At 39.9% G+C, this 24,554-nt stretch overlaps 1 protein-coding gene across 1 annotated transcript; it reads right to left on the bottom strand.

Annotated features, from left to right (window-relative positions):
* Nucleotides 1-897: 897 nt before the first annotated feature.
* On the bottom strand, nucleotides 898-24,276 carry epsti1 (epithelial stromal interaction 1). Its single transcript, XM_008437589.2, has 10 exons — nucleotides 23,955-24,276; nucleotides 20,058-20,116; nucleotides 19,889-19,972; nucleotides 19,724-19,800; nucleotides 18,570-18,653; nucleotides 15,538-15,611; nucleotides 13,238-13,313; nucleotides 6,509-6,579; nucleotides 4,925-5,127; nucleotides 898-1,467 (listed from the first exon to the last, which is right to left on the bottom strand). Exons 1-10 carry the CDS (start codon nucleotides 24,107-24,109, stop codon nucleotides 1,328-1,330), a joined length of 1,023 nt encoding a protein of 340 aa, XP_008435811.1. The 5' UTR covers nucleotides 24,110-24,276; the 3' UTR covers nucleotides 898-1,327.
* Between the last annotated feature and the right edge of the window lie 278 nt (nucleotides 24,277-24,554).

Raw genomic sequence — 24,554 nt, 5'->3', positions numbered from 1 at the left:
ATATTACGCAACATTTTCCCACCGTACCCGTCCTTCCTGCTCAACTTGTTTAGCTGAAAAAAGAAAATCTGTCAACTAATTTTAAGAGAGAAGTTGATATAAGTTTGTTTTGTATTTCACTTTCTGGTTTTTTTTTTTTTTAAGTTAAGTAAACTTGAAGCAGTGTAGAAACATTTGCTTTTATTTGACATTTTCCACAAAGTATTTAAAAAAAAAAAAACACACGTCACACTGTTTCTGTAGCATCCCATCTATTTCCAGTACAATTTATTGGCTTGTGCAGCTTTAAAAAACCCCAAAACAAAACATTCCAGGGTAAAATTAATAAAGAGTTCAAATCATTTTGCTCCATAAACTTTTCAATTCACTTGTAGTGAATAATCTCTGACGGCAAAATCAACAAATAATCCCGATGGGTCTCTTTGAAAGCAGTCGGATGCCATCGAGTCAACATAAAAGAAATGACAATTGTTTACACAGAAATTATTGCCGTGGATTTTTCCTATTTCCTGGTGGTGGCGGGTGTCAGGGCCGCAGCCTGTGAGGCTCGGGGTTCACGCTGATCCCTGGAGGAACGACATTTGCCGGATGACATCAGCAGTAAGCATGACTTCATGCTAAATTGGTGGGGGATTTTCAGCCCCTCATGTGGACAGCACCACCCGTTGGTCTCTGTTGCCGCTGTCGTCTGATTGGTTCCCTCACAGGAAGCACCGGATCGCAGCAAAAACACCAAACCTGAGCAATTGGTTTCTAATGCAAACACCTTAGCACACTTGAAATAAGACGGGGGGGAGGGGAGGAGGAATAAGAAGGGTTTGGTGAATGCGCATATGAAACTGGGGGGTTAGGTACCTCAAAAAAGGTTAAGAACCACTGCTCTAAAGGTTCATAGCGTCACCGTAAAACTTCCATCCTTTACTGTCTTCTGACAAGATTCATGACACAACAATCTGATCAGATAGCAACAACAGAAAACAATGAAACACAATACAATTTTTTTTTTTTTTTACATAATGATCAAATTAGGAGCCCAAAATATGATTTAAACATTGTGAGTCATAAACAGCGACCTTTACCAAATTCATATAAGAACAACATGGACTCTGAGTGGGCACAAAAAGCCAGTGTGACTCACCCGACAGACGCAACGCACCGAACGCTCGGAGATTAACGGGATAATAGGAAGCAGATCCTCGGAGTCGCTCTCGGCCCTGTAGGTAGCATTTGTTGCAGCTGCGTATGGCAGGCAGCGGAGCATTTAATACGTGAGCACCAAGCCTCCCCACATGAATCCGCTTGTCCTAAAACATCCGGCGAGTCAAATTTAAGTGAGCGCGCTGACGAGGAGAGCGCAGGCCTGCTCGTAGTCGCCGTTGCACTGGGTCAGGATGTCCTGGATGAAGTCTCTGCTGCAGTCTGGGAAGATGTTCATCAGCTTCATCAGGTTCCAGTCGGCCTGCGGATCTGGAAGACAGACGGGCCAGAGTTAAATGAATACGGGTTCAGGGCTGGAGATATTTTTTTTACCGTAAAAAATACTACTACTAATAAATTAATAAAAAAAAAAGGTTTTTGATAAGAGATTTGTGTGCACGGTGAGAAAAACATGGAAATGCTCTAAAAGATGTTTTACTGAATGATGTAATCCAAAGAGAAAAGTTCAGCTGTATTTTCTGACTACAGGAATCAGGGTGAAATTCTGACCTTACTACGGGAAAAAAAAATACTAGATTTCTGTTTCCAAATGAATATATGTATGATTACGTCAGTAATAAGTTTGTTTTTGATATTTATTTATCAGTCCATCCAGGAAGTTGTGATGTCATCGTCAGCAAATTTAGCACAGACTTACAATTGTCACTAGTCATTGCAACTTGTTCGAAAATCTGACCAATCACCTTAATGTTTTCTGTATTTTCTTCTTTCCTGACCAATCACTGCAACTCAGCTGAATTTTGACCAATTAGCCTTCTTCTAATTTAACTTCCTGTTTCTCAACGGCTAATGAAAACCGAACCTGAAACATGATTCAGGTTTGACGAATACTGTAACAGTAGTAATTTTTTTTTTCCAAAAAACATTTTGAGGTGTTCCGTAGGATTTGCTTGTCCTGTGTAAACAGTTCATGTTAACTTGAAATCTTCTTTTGGCCTCTGACAAATCCTCAGGACGAGACTTGATTTGTATCAAGGTTCTAATTCAGGAACATCACTTCCCCTTTGATCACTCACTATGTTAAAATCCTGTATTTTATGTCATGTGCAGCAATTTCAATTGTTTTTTGAAAGACAAAAATAAAGCTCCAAAAACGATTTGCGACTTTGAACGCAAAAGGTCATTTTAGGTCACAACAAACACAATAAAACACTTTAACATCCTGCAGGGAGTTCTTTATTTATTTTGTGATGCATCATAAGAGCAAGAGAAAAGCGCAGAGCGTGCTTTGATTAGGACAGTTTAAAACCTGGGTTTACCTTCACGCTGCTAACCAGCTCTTGATTATTTTTGACCCCTTTGAACTTAAAGCAACTTTTTCCCTTGATGTACTTGAACTGAGTTCAGAAAATGCAACAAGAATAAGAATAATAACAGTGAAATAATATCATATGCAGAGTGGTGATATTGACCTGTGAGGGCAGATCATGGCTTTCTATGGCTGTGTGTGTGTCAAACATGTTCACAGCTGGTAAAGTTTTACACATTTCTCACATTACAAATATTATTTAATGTCTTTGTATGAGATTTAATGTCATACAAAGGAGGACATAATTAGCCAGTGAAAGGAAAATGATGGTGATGACAAGCGAATAAACTAAGAACCAGTCAGACAGGTGAAGTTGAGGAGAAATTTAAAGCACAAGAAGAAGAGCAAGAAGTCAACGTCTTTATCTCCAGAAGCAGCTACCTGATCATGTGGGATGTGCAGCAGCTGCCGCTGCTTATTTACTCAAAACGATCATTTGGACATTTGTTTCTCGCTACGTGATGCTTTGTTGTTTTATTAACAGAGTCAGAAACGGACGAGAGCGAGCTGCTTCCTGTTGGCAGCCAACCCAACTGTAAACACAAGCCGAGTCGTCTTCTTCGCTCTCCGTGAACTGAATCTCGCGCCGCTTCCTGTCGCAGGGATTGTGAAGCCGTCCATCGCTCTGCGCCGAGGACGACAGAGTCTGCTGCTCGCTCAGCAAGCCGACAGGTTAGTGCCGAGCGGAAAAACACAGGCTTCATGTTGGTGAAACTCGGGTCGGATCTGGCGGACGCATTCCGTCATGGATAGAGGATGTTGTGGGATTGTGACAAGCAGAACTGCGCCCACAATGGCAGGGCTGAGGTTGAAGGTTTTGCTATATTCCTGGAGATTTTGGCTTAGACCGTGGACGAGTGAAGCCGTTCTGTTTTTGCTGCGTTATTCCAGTAAATACTAACAACGCAGAGGCAGGACGAGATGCATTAAGCCCGGGATCCGTCTATAGCAGTCAGAGACATGGCAGAAAGAAGTAAAAACAGAATCTGCTCTCTGTGTTGGACATGGTGCAGGGATTTCTGAGGAATAATGAATTCTGAAGGAAAACACTGAAGCATGGTGATTCATTTCTGCGTAAATCCTGTTATTACACCTGGCGCTGCCGGTGCGACGCTTTGCAAATTCGACTGGCTGCTCCAAAGGCTGCTGACGTTTTGTTCTGTGAGCTTAATTTGAAATAAATGCAACTATCAGCTCCTGGTTAATTTGCGGCGACGAAGCATCAAACTGCTTCGTAGATAAAAAAAAAAAAAGCAGTAAACTTCTGTCAGAAAAACTCTGACATTTTTAGCTTAATCTCAGAACTTTTCTAGAAAAACACTAGGGAATTTCTAAATGTGAAAAATCCAATAATTAGCAAGAAAAAAAATTGAGATTAATCTTAGACATTTTCTAGAAAAAATGTGGAAATCTCAAGGGTAAAAAAAATCGACTTTTGAAACTCATACATTTCCTTGCAATTTTTTTTTTAGAAAATTTCTGAAATTATTATTTTTTCTTGTAAAAATCAACTTTTTTTCCCCCTTTCTACAATGACCCTAATACGCTGTCGTAGTCTTATCTCTTACCTCATTAGATCTGATCTAAACCCTTACTTCTACTCACACCATGTTATTGAACTTAACTACAGTAACACAATTATTGTCGTTTATTGTTGCCGTAAATTCTAGGACAAACTCTAAAAACTAACACACAGTAAACAGAATCACAGTCATTAGGAATCATTTTTGATTTTCTAAACCTCTCTACCAGTTTACATTCCCTCCCAGCAGAGTAACACAGCTGTCAGCTGTACATACACAGATCCGTTCTGCTGATCGCTGCAGGCAGAAGCAGCGCTAAGTTAGAACAACAGCGTGTTTTTGTTCCTGAGATATGAGCCGCAGGTGATCTGTAGCATCTGGTGTCATTTTCAGCTATAGGAGGCGCATTTTAATATGCTGGGATGGTGGCATGCCAACTCCCAGAAAATTTTGGCTCTGTGACAGAAACCTGAAGTCTGGGTCTTGATGCTTATTTCCGTTCGCATCACAGCAAGTGAGGGAGGTTAAATTAAAGTGTCGCGTTTTTCTCAGATCTTTCCCTCTCGTCACAAACACACTCACTCTTCCAGAGTCCCACAAACTGCAGGTGTCTGCGAGACTTAAGAGCCGAGAGGATCAGACAGACGATATGCCACGCATAAGTTCCTCCTGGCAAGCATCGCAGTGTTTGATTTATTACAGACTAAACAGACAAACTCACAAACGATGAGTTGGCCAACTCCTGTCACATACCTGATTTAGGTTTGGTAAACCAGTGCACAACCAAACTTTCAAAGAAAAAAAAAAAAAAAAAAAAAACGGGGCGTGAGAAAGAGTAGATTGCGGTCTGCCCACACACGTCATTTCAGCTCACCAGTTTCCTCCGTCCAGTCGGAGCAGCGGCGCTCTGGACCGGGCTCCGGGTGAGTCAGGGCGGCGTGTCCGGCTGCGGCGTGTCGCCTGTGATCGTCAGGGGTCAAACGTGGACGCTCTTCCTCCTGGCGGGAGCAGCTGTTCGCCTCGACCTCCATCCCCCTGGCGTTACATTCCAGCTTATCGAGAAAGGCTTGGTTCACCCTGTCGAAACACACAGGGAGCAGTTAAAAAAAAGGAAAAGACATTTCAGCCAAATTACAGGACGGCTCCGAAACACAGAGAGCTTCAAGTGTTTGAACCTCGGAAACATGGGAAACTGGGATGCTGAGGAAAATAAATAAAGATCAGGTTTTAGATGGATTATCTGTGTTCAAGGTAACAACAGCTCTTGGGTGGAAACTAGTTTTTAACATTTTCTTGACTTTATTGCCCTTCAAATGATTTGTAATTTGTAATTTAACGCCTTGAAATTGGGCCTCTGTCTCTTTAAGAAGATCCTGCTCTTTCTGAAACTCCCCTTCAGGACGTCATCCCAACATGGCTCCTCTATTAATCCTTTAACAACGTTTTTACCAGTGTTTCACTGAGAAGTAGCTCCTATAATGAGCTCAGCTGATGCTCAGTTCCACCAGGTGTTTGCTAATTGCTGCTGGCTAGTCTGAAGGATCTGGGTTGGGGAAGTTGCAGGGAAGGAATGCTCTGTAAGAAAGAAGCTTGGAAATTTGGAAACTGCAGCTCTGAGGAGGAGCTTTGTGCTTAAAGGTGTGGCTAGGTTCACCCAGGCATTTTGCACAGCTGAATGGTTGCCATGGAGATGAAAGATTTCTCAAACTTGCATGGAAAAAATCAAGGAAACACTCCAGATATATTTTGGATGAAGGAATTAAATTTTTAAAATATCTACAGTTCAAAACTGTTGATTTTACAAAATACTGCCCCTTTAAAATTGACCTTTAAAATTGTGTCCTCAAGTTCACCTGAACTACTGATTTCCTCCATGTTGTAAATGAGTAAACAAATCACACTTTGTGATGTCATGTTATGTGCATACAAGTCTTGTCCAAACAGGATCTGATTTCTTAGACCTAAAAGGAAAAAACTTGAATTAGTTCTACTATTGTGACAATAAAAATTACTAATAGACCTGCTAAATTTAGGAGTTCCCAAATAATTATTGCATTAATTTTTTTTAATCTGTTCTGCCCTTCATAGTTTAACAAGCTGACGCTAGTTTGTTGATTAGTCAGGCTATCTGCTCTGTGAGCTACTGTACAGTCAGCTGGTATCTTATCTTCTTCTGGGGTTTTGTTCTCTTCAGAGTGCAACGACTCGATGCAATCTGATTAAATAGATAGATTTTAAAATCATCAGTAATGAACTGATATTAATGCACTGGCTGATAACTAGGATCAACAGGAACCTGTGTGACTATATGAAGAAACTGAACTGAATCCAGTGACGGGAGATAATCCTCCTTTTGCTTCTGTATCTCAACTCTGCTTTTCACTAAGCAGAACTCGTGTCTCTTAAAAGAGAAAGTGAAGTAAGAAAAAGAGAAAGTTCTTGGTTTGGTTCTCTGTACCTCCTGTGCTCCAGCTGCAGCTCTTCCGTACTTCTTGTCAATTTTTCTGTCTCCTGGTCGCCCACTTTGGTCTGAAATAAGAAAGACGTCTTTTAAGAACTGAATAGCAAGCAATGCAACAAAATCACACAAAACTCTTGAAAAATATATATGTATATATATATTTTAGAGAATATAGTTTCCTTGAGTAGCTGAGTGACTCTTACACACATACAGAATGGCTCAGCTTTCTGATTATCCTGCAATATGCACAAAGGAAACCAAACAACAATACATGATATAAAGTTGTTAAAGTTACAACATAATGTAAGACAGATAATCTGTGAAAAAATGGAGCTTAATTCTTCCTCCCTGTACTAACTGCAGAAATACACCGCTCTGTCAGAAACAACCAATCAGAGCCAGGAAGAGGGCCTTAGCGCTGTCAATCACTCTCGTGATCACCCCCTCCCGCTTCCTCTTTGTTAAGGTACAAATGATTCACCACGACATATGCTGATGCTAGTTAGCATAGCCACCGATGACAGTGACAGTAAGTAGTTTTTTCGCCATTAGCACCTCGAGCAACTTTCAGGAGAATGACTGACAACGCTAAGACCCGCCTCCTGGCTCTGATTGGCTGTTTTTGAAGCCCACAATAGCAGAACTGGGTGACGGTGGAGGAGCGCCTCCTTTTCACAGCTTATCTCATATCAAACTGTCACAACGTGGTGACAGTTTTATTAAATATGGAAAAAAAATATACTTTTTTTTTTATGGAAGTTACGTACTGCAAATGTAATCTACTTCTTAACTGAGGAGTTAGGTAGTTTAAGCTGTTGGATAAATCCAGAATGTAAACAAGGTTTCAGAGGTTAATCAGGCTGAAACAAGCAGCGGCGCACTGCATGCTGCGCTCCAGCAGCGGCAGAAATAGATTCCTATCAGTCAGACACCCCAGAGGATTTGCACTTGAATGACCATGAGGTTAAAACAAGCAACAAGATGGAGCTGGAAGACGCCAAGCAAAAACTACAGACAGGAGGAGTTACATTGCTCACTTACATGGTGGCTTTAAAAATAAGAGCAGTAAAATCGTAGTATGTCGAGTTTACTTTGGGCTCTGATCGGATCGGGTTCTGACACAGTGCCAACGGGCTCAGGTTGAACTTTTTAAGGCTGATCTGAACTGCAGGTCAAAGGTTATACTGCCAGGATTAACAAACAACACCCAGGAGAGAGGAGCGTCTTCATTTTTACACATCCATTACACTAAGGCACATATAACACTGAGAGGGTCAACTACTTTACAAATAAGAATTGGATAAAATTAAGATTACTCCATAAATGCACAACATTACCAGTTGAGTCGTTCAGATACAGAAAATAAACTTTTTTTTTTCCTGCTGTTTCTCCAGGAGAGCCGATTGGTCAGTGAGGGCAAGGCGAGTGCAGTCCACCGGTGGGATCAGTCTGCTCCCATCAAAGCTCAGCATTAAATCTCCCCCTCAAACACACACACGCACGCAAGCAAGCACACACACCCACACACACACACACAACTAGAAGATATAAAGGGGGAGATCTGTCTGTATGCTGGAGTCCGTACTGAAAGAACAACAGATCTCGGGTCCGGGTCAGAACCACATCAGATACACAGAGCAGCGGCCGCAAGCTTTCATCCCCCAATCTGACAGAACTGTGGGCTGGGAGAGGAAAGACGAGAGGGAAAAGTGCAGAACAGAGAGAGAGGAGAGGAGAGGAGAGGAGAGGAGAGGAGAGGAGAGGACGAGTTGAACCTTTTGTTGGTTTAATCCTGCTGACTGTTTTGTCTTTCACCACAGAACTAAGACGTTTCATTAATAAAAGAGTTTTAGTCATAGACCACCACAGTTTGACCAGGGGTGTCTCTACACTGTAAAACCTGACAATTCAAGTGGTTTGAGTTCAACTGAATCCACCGACTGCCTTAAACTGTTTGAGTTTATTAACCTAAACAAACCTTAATGCCACACTTAATCAATTTGTAAATAAGATTTTTTTTTTTTTGTAAATGCTTTGACTACGGGCTGCACAGTGGTGCAGTTGGTAGAGCTGTTGCCTTGCAGCAAGAAGGTTCTGGGCTCGATTCCCGGCCCTCCCAGCATGGAGCCTGCATGTTCTCCCCGTGCATGCGTGGGTTTTCTCTGGGTACTCCGGTTTCCTCCCACAGTCCAAAAACATGACTGTCAGGTTAATTGGCCTCTCCAAATTGCCCCTCTAGGTGTGTGTGTGTGTGCATGGTTGTGTGTCCTGTGTGTCTCTGTGTTGCCCTGCGACAGACTGGCGACCTGTCCAGGGTGACCCTGCCTCTCGCCCAAAACGATAGCTGGAGATAGACACCAGCAACCCTCCCGACCCCACTGAGGGACAAGGGTGCAAGAAAATGGATGGATGCTTTGACTACTATGAAGTTGTATTTTGGTCATATTTTCACTTTTTTGCTTTTTGTTATTTTCCTTCCATCATCATCTATGTTGTATTTAAGTTGCTGGTGTGTTGCTGCCCATCTTGGCCAGGTCTCTCTTGAAAAAGACATTTTAATCTCAATGAGACATGCCTGGGTAAACAAAGGTACACACATACAGACTAATATATTCTACACAAAGGTAAATAAAGTTAATTGGATGAACAGTAAGCCGAGTGGAAACTATTAGGTATTCTACTCTCAAATGTATTATTACTTCTAATTAATTTAAAGCATATTGTTTAATTCAAACTTCTGTAACTTAGGTGGCCAAATCGATTTTAAAAAGGTGAAACATGCTCACCACAAAAATGCTGCAAAATGCAATGAAAAGCAGCTCAAACAATCACTAAAATAATAGACGATGCTCAACAGAGCTTCCAGTTTTTGATATAAAGTCAACTTCAATGAAAAGAAGTCAATGAAACAAACCTGAATTATTCACTCAAAATGCCCCAAACCTTTTGGTTCACTTAAATCAGCTGAGTTATTACCTCAGGAAATCATTTCAGAGTGACCACAACTTTTCCTAACTTCAAGCCATTTAAACTTCTGCCATCAAGATGCACTGTCAGGTTTTACAGTGTATCTCAAAGCGCTAACTTGTCAACTTGAATGGCTTGTTTTCCAGTTCAGAGGGAGGACGTCAATGAAGTCAGGATAATCAGGAATGTCACGAGCTAAGAAAGACACAACTCCCAGCTCCTGCAGGCGTTGCTAGGTAACGCCCGCCTGCTGTGGACAGAGATGTCAGTCGGTACAGAGCGCCGCCGGCATGTCCTCGGGCCGCTTCGTGTAACGGAGGGGCCACGTGGAGGAGGAGAGCGAGACCTGATGACAGGAGTTCTCAACACCTTCCAATAAATGTCTGCTGAGCTGAGCTGTGAGTGACAGAGACCCTTCACCAACACAGGCTGACATGACTGAAACCATCTTCTCTCGACTAAAATAGAACCCTTTTTAAAATGTCATCCGATAAAACAGATGTTTATAATGTTCTAAAATCACAACAATTATGCTGTTTAGAACTGTTCTTAGGAGCGAAGGACTGGGGCGGGCGACACGGAGGAAAAACATCACGGTAAGAGGGTTTCAGTCTATATCAATATTTATATATATTTATATATTTATCAAACTGGTGACAGTATTTATCCACAGTTTAGCTTCTAGCTGTTGTTCTCATTTTCTCCTTTAACTCGCGGTGGTGAAACATGAAGCTGGTGCTAGGTAACCAATGAGTGAGTGAGTTAGTTCAGTGTTTTTCAACCACTGTTCCACGGCACACTAGTGTGCCGTGAGTGATCGTCAGGTGTGCCGTGGAAATTATTCAATTTCACCTACGGTACCGTATTTTCCAGACTATAAGCTGCTACTTTTTTCCTAAGCTTTGAACCATGCGCATTGTAGCCTGGTTCGGCTTTTCTGTGGATTTTTCTTCAACCACCAGGGGGCTCTCTAGCAGGAAGTGAATTATTAGAAATCAAAATTGTAAATCAAAGAACGGCTAATTTTAATTTAGAACAACCACATGCTAGCAGCAGGCACGACAGAAACATGTTTTCAAACTCGTGATGCAGCTTTTAAGTTGAGGGCTGTCGATCTGGCACTACAGGAGGGAAATAGAGCCGCTGCACTTAAGGTCAGTGTGAACGAAACCATGGTTCGGCTTTGGAGACGGAGTGCTGCGTCCAGCAGATTTATTAGGACGCAACACTCTGCTGGGTCCTTATGGAAAGCCGAGAGCAGCTTCCAGTTTTTTTGTTTTTTTTTAATTGAAGGTGCTAGTATGGTGCGCTCTATAATCCGAAAAATACAGTAATTGGTTTTAAAAGATTTTTTGAAAATGAATTATTTGCAAACAATGCCATCTTCGAGTGTCTGCTGTAGTAGTGACTAGCGGCGTAATCATGTAATGGACTTACCACTAGATGGCAGTAGGTACAGAACATTTTACATTAAAACAAGAGAATTAGTGATGCATGAATGTTACAGGTAGCAGTGAGAGCATCGTATCTAGCAAGACTGTGAAGACAGTGATGGAAAAGACAGTGAAGCTCAGCAGTAGTTGGAAAGAACATGGGTCCATTTCCCACAACATATCAGTGTGAAGTGAGCTTCTCCAGCCGGGCTACTATAAAAACTAAAAACAGAGAGAGACAGAGATGTTGAGGAAGAGCTTTGTCTTTCTTCAATTTCTGCCAGAAAATCAGCTGTTTTCATCCAAACATGCACAGGTTTCACACTAGGTGGGTAAAATATACAGATATTGACATTTTGTACATGCAACTCTTCATATTGTAACAGTGAATATGAAGTGAAATGTTTCCCAAATATTATTGCTTCTTTCAGAATAAGAATTATTTTCTGTATTCCGGCTATAAGAATGATTGTGGTTTAGTTTGTAAAACACTTTGAGGTTTTCTACAACTTCTTTAAATTTAACACCATAGTGTTGTGGTTGTTCAGGTGTATTTTTGAAGTGAATATGTTAAGTGCAATTTGAAATAAGAAATGTAAAATGTGATAAAAATACATTTTGTGTTTATTTGATTCCTATTCAAGAGACTTTGATAAGAATGACTATATGTAATATAGGCGGCTACAGAGTATCTTTGTTTGCATTTTTGGTTGGTGGTGTGCCTCGTGATTTTTTCAATTAAAACAATGTACCTTGGCTCAAAAAAGGTTGAAAAACACTGAGTTAGTTGATGCCACCAGCCTCGCTTAGCTGATCATCAGAGGTTGAGTGGCTAAAGCCTTCCCTCTGCCTACGTCCCCCAGAATGCTGTGCGGTTTTGGACCGGAGTTCAGTGAAATTACTGAACATTCTATTGGACGTATTTTATGTTGATATTTATCTCAATAAATCCTGTGATTGATTTATCATCCAGCTCTACATTGGACTGAGAAGTAGTTTGTATGATGAGCCCACCAGATGTCTGCTAACTGCTGCTGCCGCTAGTCTGGAGGAGCTGTGTGTGGGGGGGCTGCAACTCCAAGGATACAAGATTGTGGGAATAGGCGGCACTTTGTATGAGGTCATACATGAAAGAATCCAAGCAACACCCCAACATGATTTTAATGAGGGAATAAAATTATAACATGATGGAAAACAGGTCAGTTTTTGGCATAATATCCCCGCTTAAATGAAATTTGCCTTTTTATTTTCACCAAACTGACCAGAGTCAAGCCACGTTGAAAAAACTCATCTGTCACGCCAACGTGCTTAAGACTGGGATGCCTCCAGGATGTGCACTCAACTTTCATTTTATTGTATTTTAATCCTCTTTACTATGAAATGCCAATAAGTTAAATCTGGCATGAATCCATTTAGGACTTGTGTAGTGAACGCATATTAACCGGGTGTATAAATGTAGTTACTGATTGATTATTATTTTTTATTTATTTAGTCAGTCATCAAATAATTTGCTATGAGCAGTTCAAACCTCTCCACCAACTTGGAACATTTTGACTAAGAAGGCACAAGGCTTATATTTTATGCCTGTCAAATTCCTAAACGTCAAATTCAGCTAAACTGCCTCTGTCCCTCATAAAAGAAATAAACAATGCAGTCGAGGTATTTTCAACAGCTCAGCAGAATTGAGAAAAAGGTTCCACAACACAGGAAGGAGAAAACCCAAAAGTACAAGTTGACCTGATTAACTGACAAGACACTGAGCGCTGGTTGAAGAGCCGGGGTTTTTCTGCAGGTACGTTTACCGCTACAGGGTGTTCCACTCATTTGTTTTACTCACAATGCGCACTTTACTCTAACTCTGTCTCCACTCAGTGTGAACTCTGGGAAGTCCCTTGAACTCTGCTAGCACTCTGTTCATTCCCTCGCAGGAAAACCAACACAGAGTGGAAGAGAAGTCTGAGAAAAAAAAGAGAGAAAGGGGGGGGAATGAAAAGACAGTAATAGGAGCAGACGGAGAGACAACGCAGGGCAGTAAGTGGTTTATCTCTCTCTGCTGGACATGATCTCCGTGTCGGCCAGCTCTGACCAGGAGATACTGCAGGTTTCCCCAACCTGGCACATAAGGGACAGGACTTTGTTTCCTCGCGGCCTCAGTCAGTAAAAACACCGCGCCCAGAAGTATTTACTCAGAAAACAGGCTGGAAAGGCAGATCTATTGGTGCTAAAATCCCACAAAGATTACACGGCCGCAACGCAGCTCAGTTCTGAACCCAGAGGAACACGCTGAACACTTTGGTTTGCTTTCATGTAGATGTCGGCAGCTCACCATGGACGATGTGTGTGCAGCACCGCCGGACGGAGCGGCAGCTCTCTGGAGACTCTGCAGAAAACTGTCATTTTTCCTGCAAAACATGCAAACACCAGCCGCCCAATCAGATCAGCTAACCCAATATGTTTCCACAGGGATTCATCAAACATGGATCAAAGCAACACATGACAACATGAGAAAAACCTGAAAAAAAATGTAAATTTTTCATAATATGCTGTCTTTCAAGAAGTTTTTCTTTTTATTTTCACTAAAAACCCGTCTCTGACTCCACTGGGACGCCTCAAAGGTGTGTACTCAGCCCACACTGATTATCTCCAAATACTTCCTGAATCTGTGTGTTCATGTTCCCACTGCATCTCATCTTTACTGATCAGTCTTAATTCTTCACCTTTCTGTTCGATGTTTCATGTTTCTTATATTAAATAAATGTCAGAATGTCAAAATTATTAATGTGACAACAGCGTTAAGTCCCTGCATGGCAGTTAAATCATAGTGATAAGCAAAAACGGGTTTCTACAATCGAAGACGTTAAAAACTAAACTAAGCCAAGATAAACATTATGGAACCACGACTACAACATGTTCAATCAGGTCTTTAAACTTAGAAAAACAAACAAAACTGAAATATTAGTATTTATTTTTACTTAACAGCTGAAACAACAGTGCTTTTCCAAAAGAAATGTAACACTGTTGTTGTAAATATTGGCCTCTATGTGAAGTCAGAGAAGAGTTATGGAATATGACTGATTGATCTCATCTGAGTCCGTCCGTCCGTCTGTGATGTACAGAACTATTAGGGCCCCTATTAGAAAATGTTTCCATTTCATCAAATTACAATTACACACTGTTATGTATTTTATTTTGTTTGATTTATTTAATCAATTTATGTTATTTTATTAAATTATTTAAATGTAATTATTTTTTATTGTATTTTATTGTATATTTTTTACGGATTTTTTCTAACATCAACAAAAAGTGGTAAATAATTGTGTAGTCAGAAGAAACCAATACTTTTTCTTTACTAATTACATGTAAAAAGAGTAACATGCATGTGCACGTAGTCCTTTTAATTACGATGCCCCTAAATAAAATACATGTGTGTAACTAAATCTCATTAATACTGTAATTACATTATTCTTTGAAGGCCTCAGCATTTTCTTTCTGAGAGAACATTAGTGAACAAAGAGCATCATTAGGACCAAGGAACACGTCAGAGAGAGAGAAGAAGAAGAAAAGAGGCTGTTAGCTGCGTTTCCACTGACCATGTCATTCAGCAAATTTGGAATTCTGAAAATAAATTAGCTTAATGGAAACATGACAATTTCCTTTTTTTTGGCGTTACGACGAGGTGGAGTGGAAACACTTTTCTCACGTAACACACTGGATGTTACTACTGGCAGAAACGACAAAGAATCGTCCTACCAGGAAGTGGTAGGACAATGATGGCACGGCATGTTTTTTTTAAAAAGACTTATCACATGAACAAACTAATTCACTGCGTTTCTTCTTTAATGGAAACACGGCGATTGCGATATTGTGGTTTTTCGAAATTAACGGGATACTGACAAAGTCTTGCGTACAATGCTAAAGGAAACGCAACCTGAAAATGCCAAATTTCACAGGCCGTATGGGAAGCAAAACGTACAAAACTAACACTGCACATCAGACTCAACACTTCATCCCTGCTGCAACAAACTTGAGACTGGAGTGGAGGTTCAAAGTGCAGCCTGAGCTACAATGTAATGGCCTACATCAAAGCATGTCTAATTAAACTAAACTAGCCCTCACATTCACGAGGAGTAGAAAGAAAGAAACAAAAAAGAAAGAAAGAAAGGAACAAAGAAAGAAAGCAAACAATGCAAAGTTCAGAGCCACAAATAACTGAGAGCCTATGGCAGCTGATTTGACTGAGTTTGCACTATTTCACAGAAAGGAACAGCCTGAAACGTCAGTCTGGACTGGAGAGACACAAACCAGAAGATCTGCAGCTGTAACCGCAGTGAGAGGTGATTCTGGGTGTATATAGTACAAAAGGTACTATGTATTACTACAAAAACAAAAGTTTCTTCTTCCCATCTTACAGTTCCTCTGCTCTGTGCTGTTCTATCACATTAAATCCCGGGTTGTACATTGACGGCTGTGGTTTGTGGTGGCGATGTGACAACATTGACTGCGGAGGCTCAGACGATGGAGAGACGATTGTGTCACCTGACGAAGCATTCATGACTCACCTCCACAGCGGAGAGGCAAGACGCAAACAGACCTGTGAGAACCAAGAGAGGGAGATCCTGGCCTGACCTGTTCTGATCCGAGTGGAACAGCTCCCGCCTCCTCTGGTCCTCCTGCCGCCTCTTCAGCTCCAGACGATCAGCCTGAAACACGACGCAGTCAACGCTCAGCTGGAAAACACTACAACCCAACAAAATGAATAATAATGTTGTTGAATTTTTTTTTTTCATTTACGCACAAAGGTTTTTAAGCTTGTGCACCCCAAAATACACTTTCCTCCTCCTAATTCTCGACCTGAGTGGAGCTTCTGATGTCACTCGTCGTTCATTCATGTTCAGGTTCAAAGGTTTTTTTTGTTTTTTTTTGTCTCACCTCTTCATTTTTGCCTTTTACCAGTATTATTGCTAGTGCTATTAATAAATCCAAGAGTTAAATGGTCGTGGTGTTCCACAGGGATCCATGCTTGGCCCTTTGAATTCACACATGTGTGTTAAGTACAAGAATAAACTGACCTGAATACACAATTTTCACAATTTCCTACCTTTAATGTAACAAACATGCTGCACAATTCAACTGAAAAACATGTGTTAGAGGGTGAAATGTAAGAGGATTAAAAAGCTGAGATAACTTAGAGGTTAAAGTGATTCAGTGCCTACAGTCAGTTTTCTTAACTTCACACTCTGCATCGATTATACTGAATCTGACTTTCCATTTAAAAATCCAAACTAAAAGTCCAGATCTGGTCAAATCCTCCAAACTGTAATTGGAGGACATCATTTACACTATGAGACATGGGAGAGGCAGTAGCATGCTCAGGTCTTATTTTTTATTTTATTTTTTTTAAATGAAGGAGAATGAGATTTTTGAGTCCAGGAACACATCCAAATCCACACTAAAAGAACGGATCGGAAGAGTTAAAGTCAATGTGTGGACTCGCCTGATGGCAATCTGACAGAGATTTGATAAGGAATAGAGGACAAATATTAGGAAAATAGAGGAAAAATATTATCAATACTGCCAAGCCAAGAAGTGAGTTAAAGGGGATGCACACCTCAGCAGTAATGTTAACTTTTTAATTGTTTCCTTCTTACATTTGCTTTTTAGTTGAACTGTAAATGATGAATATGCGACATGTGGAAACATTATAATGGTTTATTATATTTTCATATTTTCCATCTCACAAACAAACAGTTATTCTAATACGGTGTTTAATCCGCACTGGGGCTGGGTGATGTTAAAAACCTCAAAATTCAATTGTGACTTCAGTATTGATCCAGTAATTAGCAGCATACGAGTAATTTATCAGATTACTTTGAAGTAATTTGATGTATTACTTTTTTAATACATCATTTAGATCTGTTTTTTAGCAGTAAAATATATTACCTGCTCAATAGTTAACTGAACCGTTTCAGTTTTATTAAAATGAACAAAATGGTCATATTTTTGTAGAAAAACGTTCAGTAGATCAGAGTTTTAATTTGTCTTTTGGGGGAGGTTGATTGTTTTCTTAACTGAGAATTAATATTTTGCTTTTGATTAAAAAAAAAAAGAGTAAAGTTTGAGGTTCTAGTTACTCCAAAACTAAGACGAATGCAAACACCATGTTAATTAATGAGAATGTATGGTTTGTATCTAACATGCTTTTAATACGATGTTATTTAACTGTAAAAAATATTTCTCTAATAGATGAAAATGTAAAAACATGAAACCTTACCAAGTAATTTTGGTCCAGTTTCTACTGCAAATATTTTTTATACACTTGAAATAAGACAAAACCAACTTACAAGTCACTTTTCAGCAAGATATAGACGCGAGTTTGAAGATAATATTTCCTTAATTTTGATTAAAAGAATAACCAGATATTTTGTCCCATGTTATAAATGAAATAACTGAATTATAATTGCCATGAATAAAGCTCTTTATACGTTAAATATTCTCTTTACAGAGATTTTGAGAGAAAAAGGTTTTATATTTACACCACAGTTTTTCATCCTGTTTCTAGTCTGTAAACTTTTTTTTAAATGCATCACCATGGGATTACTGCATGTCCAGACTGTGGGATCAGTGATGCTGGCGGTCTGGACATCTGGATCATAGAGACGGTGATTCCTGTGAAATCAGGATGTCGTCCTTCCGAGCAGGAAGGCAGAACCCTGTCCACCGCCGCCTTGTCCCGTCACGTCCATAATCTGAGATTATGTTTCTCAGTGCGGGTTAATCAGCTGGATTACCGCTGCGTTCCAATGGCGCAACGTGGGAGAACGGTCTCCATGGTTACCAGTTTGGCGTCCTACGGTAATCGCCCAGAAACACGTCTGACATTCATTCCTCCACAGCCCCATCAGTCAGGTGGTTCTGCAGCCTGATGCTGAGGCAAACGGAGACGCTTCACTGGACGCTTGTCTCTGCTGACACCTACAGGCCAAACCTGGCAGTTCTCACTTCTCATTATGTTGAACTAAATCACAGCTTAGTTTTATTTCAAGTGAACTAAGACATTTCCACTATAAACTGGACAAAAGACACTGCAGTGTCACCCAGAGCAGAGCCACCAGAGCAGAGCTTGCTCATGACTGGCAGCAGGCGTAGCTGCAGGCGTAAAACACTGTGAGAAAAAGCGTTTTGGACGAAAGAAGAACGTTAAGATCGCTGCAGGAGCTAAAGTTATTTCCTCTGATTGTTCTGGAAAATCACTTGTACAGAAGTAAAAGTGAAGCATTGTGATAAAACCCAGATGATGAAGCGTGTTTACCCATAATTCCCCCTAATAACACTTTTATGAATACAGATATGTCTTTCAGGAGGAACCTCTCCCATCGGCTTGGTGAGGATCTGTGGATTTTCCATCAGGATGGACATATGTGACACTAATAAAAGTGATAACGAAGAGCCGCAAAGATCGGATCATGTGGTCAGGAAACTCCCCACATGACGACCGCCATCACAGCTGGTCAAAATATTTGATGATTTTGTTGGTAAAAGAAATGGAAATGTGAACAATAAAAAACAACCCAGCAGTCCTTCAGACTGTGACATACCAGACATTTCTGCTGCAGAGATGATTCTGATTTTGTAAACTGTGCGTCTACGTCTGGACTCACCTTCTCCCTCTGTGTGGCCTTCATCTTCTGCCACTCTTCCTCCTCCTCTTGTCTCTTCTTCTTGTCCATCTCCTCCTTTTTAAGCTTGAAAAAAGAAAAAAGGAACTCCAACGTAAAAGGTCAGATAAGATAATCATATTTAATCACATTGCTTAAGCACGCTCAGACACAGCATTTCAAAACCTATTTAATCAGCTGCTCTGTCTCTGATTTGGGAATTATGAAACAGGACTCCACAGAGTTGCCACAAATATTTGATAGGTGAAAAAAAAAAAAAAAAAAAAAAAAATCCAAAACCCCGATTAGGATGTGTCCAAGTGCTGGCAAAAGTATTCACCTCCCTGTTTGCAACATGACTAAATGTTGCAATCGCAAATTTTGAAGATCTTCCATTAGGGCTGGGTGTGACGCGCCAAGGCGAGTTAGTCCGTAAATGTAAAATAAATTGAAATAATATATATAATAAATTGAAAGTAAAATCTGAAAATCAGTTTGTCATCAGCTCCTATGACCAAATACTTCTTCCTATCTGATGGTAAATTGTGTAGAAGCATCTTATGGCGTTCATGTTGCCCACAGCAGGCGAATTTGACCCAAATCCGATTTTTTTTGCCCCTATCCAAATATTTTCACCGCAGAGTCAAAGACATCATTCTGATCTTTTCCATCCCTCCCAAAAAGTCTGATCTGTCTCACACTTTCACACGTGGAACTAAATTGTATGTGATAGTTTTCAAAGCGTCTGCAGTCTGAACGCTGCATGGATCCATCACACAAATCTATGTGTCAAAACAAGACACTGCAAAAATACAAAATCTTACCAGCTAATTTTGGTCTAGTTTCTAGTGAAAATATTTTATTACATTTGAATCAAGACAAAACTAACTTATAAGAAAGTTTTCAGAGAGATATAGGAGCTCGTTTTGTGTAAAGAATTCCTTGATATTGATGAAAAAAAGTACAAGTTCACTGGCAGATAAATTGATTTATGACAAGGCAATTTTCCATGTCATAAGTGAAAAGATCTGCGAGTGAAACCTGTACATTTCCACCAACGTCAAGGAATTATTGATTTAAAACAAGAAATAGAAACTAGACCAAAAATACTTGGTAAGATTTTGCCTTTTTACAGTGTATAAGGGAAGATAATGTACCTTCTTCTGCAGACTGGAGCCTCTCTGGTTGGTAAACTGCCTCTGCCTGGCCTCGGCCATCGTTACATCCCCTCCACCTGGATGGATAAACAGACATCAGCGACTGCAAAGTGCCGATAATCCCATTGATCCCCAGAATGTAATGAGGCTGATCACAGTGATTACCCAGCCTCTCTGGAGCGAGGTGCAGCGGACCAGGCCTGTGCGCCTCCCTGTATCTCTGTAGATCCTCCATTTCCCTCTGAGCCACTGCAGAGCAATTCCACATCAATCACCGGAAGCAAATTTGCCAAACGTTTTACGAAGATCAAACCAGATTTAGGCGGATCATTACTTTCTTTGTTCTTGCTCCGGCGGGTCTGGTTGGGCGGAATGACGGTGAACGCTCCTGAGCTGAGACACAAAGAGCTGGTTAGGGACCAAAGAGCTGGCTCTAATCCGGCATTTAGACAAAGTTTGAACAGGTGCTGCAGCGTCAAAACACGATTTTACATTTGAGACGTGTGACTCGTTCCCTCCGGAAGATGTAATGAAAACAACACATTTATGCTATTTGTCCTTTGTCTAAATTAGCGTAATAATTCGCAGCCCATTCTGATATTTTTCCATCTGCAACACTTAAGATGTTCTGTTGTTAAGGACAGTAAGTGATCCTGGGCTTCTGTGGTTTTAGTCTCATTCCTAATGATGATGATGATGATGATGATGATGATGATGATGATGATGATGATGATGATGATGATGATGACGATGATAATGAGGCAATGAAGTAGATAATGAAGTAAATAAAAACATGTATATATTTTATTTTGTTGGAATTCTGGGTCATTGTAGACAGAAAAAGAGGGAGAAATAGGAAAAAAAACTGTTTTTTGTGACTTTTTGAAACTCAGAATTTGCCATGGTTTTTTTTTCTAAAAAAATTTTTTTTAGAGAATAGTCTCAAAATTTCTGAGTTTTTCTATAAATTTGTTTTGACTGTTTAAGCTCAGACATTTCTTTGATTTTCATCCAGAAAGTTTCAGAGATTCATTTAAAAATTTTTGAGCTTTTTGGTGAAAACTCACTCCTTTTGTTCCTTGTTTTTTCTCCGTCTCCGCGATACGCTGTCGTAAATTCAAATGCCTGAGTACTAAACTAAACATCCATCCGTTCGTCCAGACCTGCTCGTACCCTTGGAGCGTTGAAACTTTAAAGTTCTTGGACAAAAACAGACGAAAACTCAGATTCCAGAGGAAAATGACATCAAAAAGTGAAAGAAGTTAAAATACGGTTTGAGAATTTAAAATGCAGCACTGCTGGTTTTAAAATGTAAATACAAACGTTGGACATGTTTTAGTTTCCAACACTTTAACTTCACTGCAAAAACACAAAAATCCTACCAAGTATTTGGTCTAGTTTCTAGTACAAATATCTTATTATTATACTTGAAATAAGACAAAACTAACTGATAAGTAACTTTTCAGCAATATATGGTGTTATATGGTCAATTATCCCTTAATATTGATAAAATATTGATTGTACTAATTCCACTGGCAGCTTTTTTCCCCCACTTATAACATTGAAGAAATGAAATAATCTGCCAGTGGAACAAGTACTTTTATATCAATATAAAAAAAATTAAGCTCCTATATCTTCTTGAAATGTTACTTGTAAGTTAGTTCTGTCTTATTTCAAATGTACTAGGGCTGTTGTGAAAGAATATTTTAGTAATCGAGTACTCTATAGAATATTTTTACGATTATCCGAGGAATCGGATCTCTCTCTCTCTCTTTCTCTCTCTCTCTCAAATCTCTCTCTCTCTGCCATTCCTACCGTTCGCTCCAAAACCGTGACGACACGATTCCGACGCCAGAAAAGCCGTCGTAGTCCAACCATCGCACCGCAAAGTTCACAAACCCTGACAAAACGCCGCACAACTCAACGCCATGCTGCTTAGCACTTCACAACAACTCATAGGCAGAAATAACAGCGCCGCCCTCCACAAACAACGACCCGGCAGGAACACGGTGCGCTACATAATAAAACATAATTTAACGAATCTTCGAGGCAGATAAATTTTCCTCGAGGATTTTTAATAATCCAGATACTCGAATCACTCGAGGAATCGTTTCAGCCCTAAAATGTACTAAGATATTTGGACAATAAATTTGACTAAAAACACTTAGTAAGATGTTGTGATTTTGCAGTGTTCTCTCAAGAGAAGCTCCAGAGAAAGATGAAATGTTGGGGTTTTTTTTTCTTCCTGACTCTCAGAACATCCTGCTCCTCTGGCCTGGAACAGAAACACTCAGTGAACTCATCCGAGATCACTTTAACAGAAACCATCCGACTTTACACCAAAGCGTGATTTCTGTTTCCTCTGACCGTCTGTCCGCGTTCCAGGGAATCTGCTGGAGAAGTGTTTGGGGGCGATTTTGTTGATAATTTAACAGAAAGGGAAATGCCAACAATCAGAAACCTCCGCCCAGGAAGAAAAGCGAGCTGATGATTGTGGTCAGGGTGTTTAAAATCGAGTCGATTTCTCTGTGGAACGGAGCCATTAGTGGCTTGTTGTCAGCTTCCTGCCAGCATCCAGAGAGTTTTCACATGGAAAAGCTTTAAACCTCTGTCATGTTTGTGTTAGGTGAGTATTTATAGGCCGCAGACGTCCAGCGTGGGTCACAATGTGAGGCCAACCTCTTTTGAAAAACACAAAACGTAAAAATCTGAAAAAAGAAAAAAAAAAAAATCAATCTGAATATATAAATAAAAGGTTCTTGTGTGTTTGCCTTATTAAAAGGCAGATTTCTTGGGGCGATCAGCTATTTTTCATTTTGGACAAGAACTTTTTTATTTTTTTTTGTCAATGCTAAGCGACCAAAAAACGAGGCACGGGTGGCTCTTTTTTTTCTTTTGAAAGTGTTTTCTGTATTTTGCCAAGTTTAAAGAACGAGTCTGCAAATAAAACTATTGAATGTCTGTGGTTCTGTTTATGATTTATTTTTAATACAAACCAAATACAGAGTTGATAAAGGAGGAATTCCATGAAAAAAAGCACAATTTGTCTCCCTCCAGTTGTATTTCATAAAATAGATAATCAAAAATGTTGTATAAACAGCTTTATATGTACGTTAAAATGTATGTAATTTTATGTAGCTTAAAGAACTTGAGAGCAATTTTATTCTATTATGAGAAATAACGCAGTTTTCAGTTCATAGGGCATATTTAGAAATGTCTCCTTGATGCATTGTTTAATGTTTAGAAAAATAACTTAGTGTTAGTTGCGTTTTGTCTATCAGACCAATGAATTAGATCACAACTCCTCCATTAAACATAATGTCTGATGAGAAATGACAATGCTGTCACGCATTGATAATTTCAGGCTTTGAAATTGTAAAAATGTGAGATTTATTTTTCCCATTTTCACTTTTAATATAATAGGATAAGTGTGGGGGACGTTTGATTAACATATAAGTATTACTTTCTTTAGAAATACACTCTATAATCATAGTTAAGGAGCCTCAATAGAGTAAGTGACCACATCTGGAAATAATAACATGTAATAATGGAAACATAATCCTTAAGATGGAAAAATAAGTTTTTGATGGTTAACTTTGTCCTGCAATTTGGAAAAATAATAAATCTTTTTTCCAAAAACTTTTTGGAAATAGCAAAGCTCAGTTTGGAATGATCTGTTTTGCACCCAAGCTTTTGTTTAAGTATGTTTTTATTTGCCGGTGAAAGTATCACCCTATAGCCTTGTAGTACAGTTGATGGGAGTCACGCCAAATAATTCAGAGGATTACAAATTGACATTACACACCCTTTAAACCCTGTGGGCTAAGGTTTTACGTAGCACAATACAAAAAACCCTCTGAAATCAAAGTTATCTTTCGAATACTTTCTGTCTTCTTCTGTTAAAAGCATCCAGTTAAAGCTTCAGGGTCTAATTTAGACTTAGTTAGCTAAATATGTTATTTTGTGTCCTTGCTATACCCAGTCATCCAGCATTTGGGAGGAAACTAGAATTTACCACACACCCTGAAGGCAACGTTTCTAATTGCATGAAACGAAACTGAAAGTAAGCTGAGGAAAACGTAACTTTCAGTGGGATCTATTTTCATTTAGCACAAAATTAAAAACAACAGACATAGAGACGATATCCTTTACATTTATTTCTTTAGTTTTTGAATATCAATCACCATCTGGGAGTCACTTGTTCAAATTAGTTGAAGGTGTTTTTACTCACTACTGAGGCTGTCGGTCTGCCGCTGGCTGCCTTCCCACCTCCGGGGTTTGTCCGTCCATATGCGGGGCCTGCGGCTCCGCTCCGGACTCTCCCGCTGCGCTCTGCCTCGGGTAGTTTCTCCCTCTGGAGTTCACTTGGTTGGGTTGAGGGTCCATGATGCGGCGGGCACCGGCAGGTTCAGAGACGGTGTGTGAGAATGAGGCGGATCCCACCCTGCGGTCCGGCTGCTCTATGCTTAGAGTAGTAATTCTGTTTTAAGAAAGATGCAGCGCTGTTATCAGCCGTCATCTGTTGTCAGCTGTTTACTGTCAAAAACACGAGGGGAGGCTTTTCCTGCCACAGCGCCCTCTGCTGGACAAACACAGGCTGTTCGGTTCATGTTGTTTTGTTTCTGCTTCAGGTTTTATATAGTTGCAATTTTCGAGCATGTTAAGATTATTGTAGTACAAAAAATATGTATTTTGCATTCCTTGTTCATGTGTGTGATTTTGTTTTTCTATCATGTTCGAAATAAAAATAATAAACATAATTTTATTATGTTTATTATTTACTAAAGGCAAATGAAATGTGATTCAGCAAAACTTATTAAAAACTAACATA

The sequence above is a fragment of the Poecilia reticulata genome, linkage group LG2 (genome assembly GCF_000633615.1).
Source record: "Poecilia reticulata strain Guanapo linkage group LG2, Guppy_female_1.0+MT, whole genome shotgun sequence".
In the NCBI taxonomy this organism is placed as follows: Eukaryota; Metazoa; Chordata; class Actinopteri; order Cyprinodontiformes; family Poeciliidae; genus Poecilia; species Poecilia reticulata.
Note: the sequence above shows the minus strand (reverse complement) of the source record. Positions and strands in the feature narration are given on the sequence as shown.

Coding starts and splice junctions, on each gene's coding strand:
- epsti1 (XM_008437589.2), bottom strand. CDS start 24,109: ATGGACCCTCAACCCAACCAAGTGAACTCCAGAGGGAGAAACTACCCG. Junction 13,314..15,537: donor TTCCACTCGGATCAGAACAG/GTCAGGCCAGGA, acceptor CATGTTTTGCAG/GAAAAATGACAGTTTTCTGC. Junction 6,580..13,237: donor CTGCACACACATCGTCCATG/GTGAGCTGCCGA, acceptor TTCTTATTTCAG/ACCAAAGTGGGCGACCAGGA.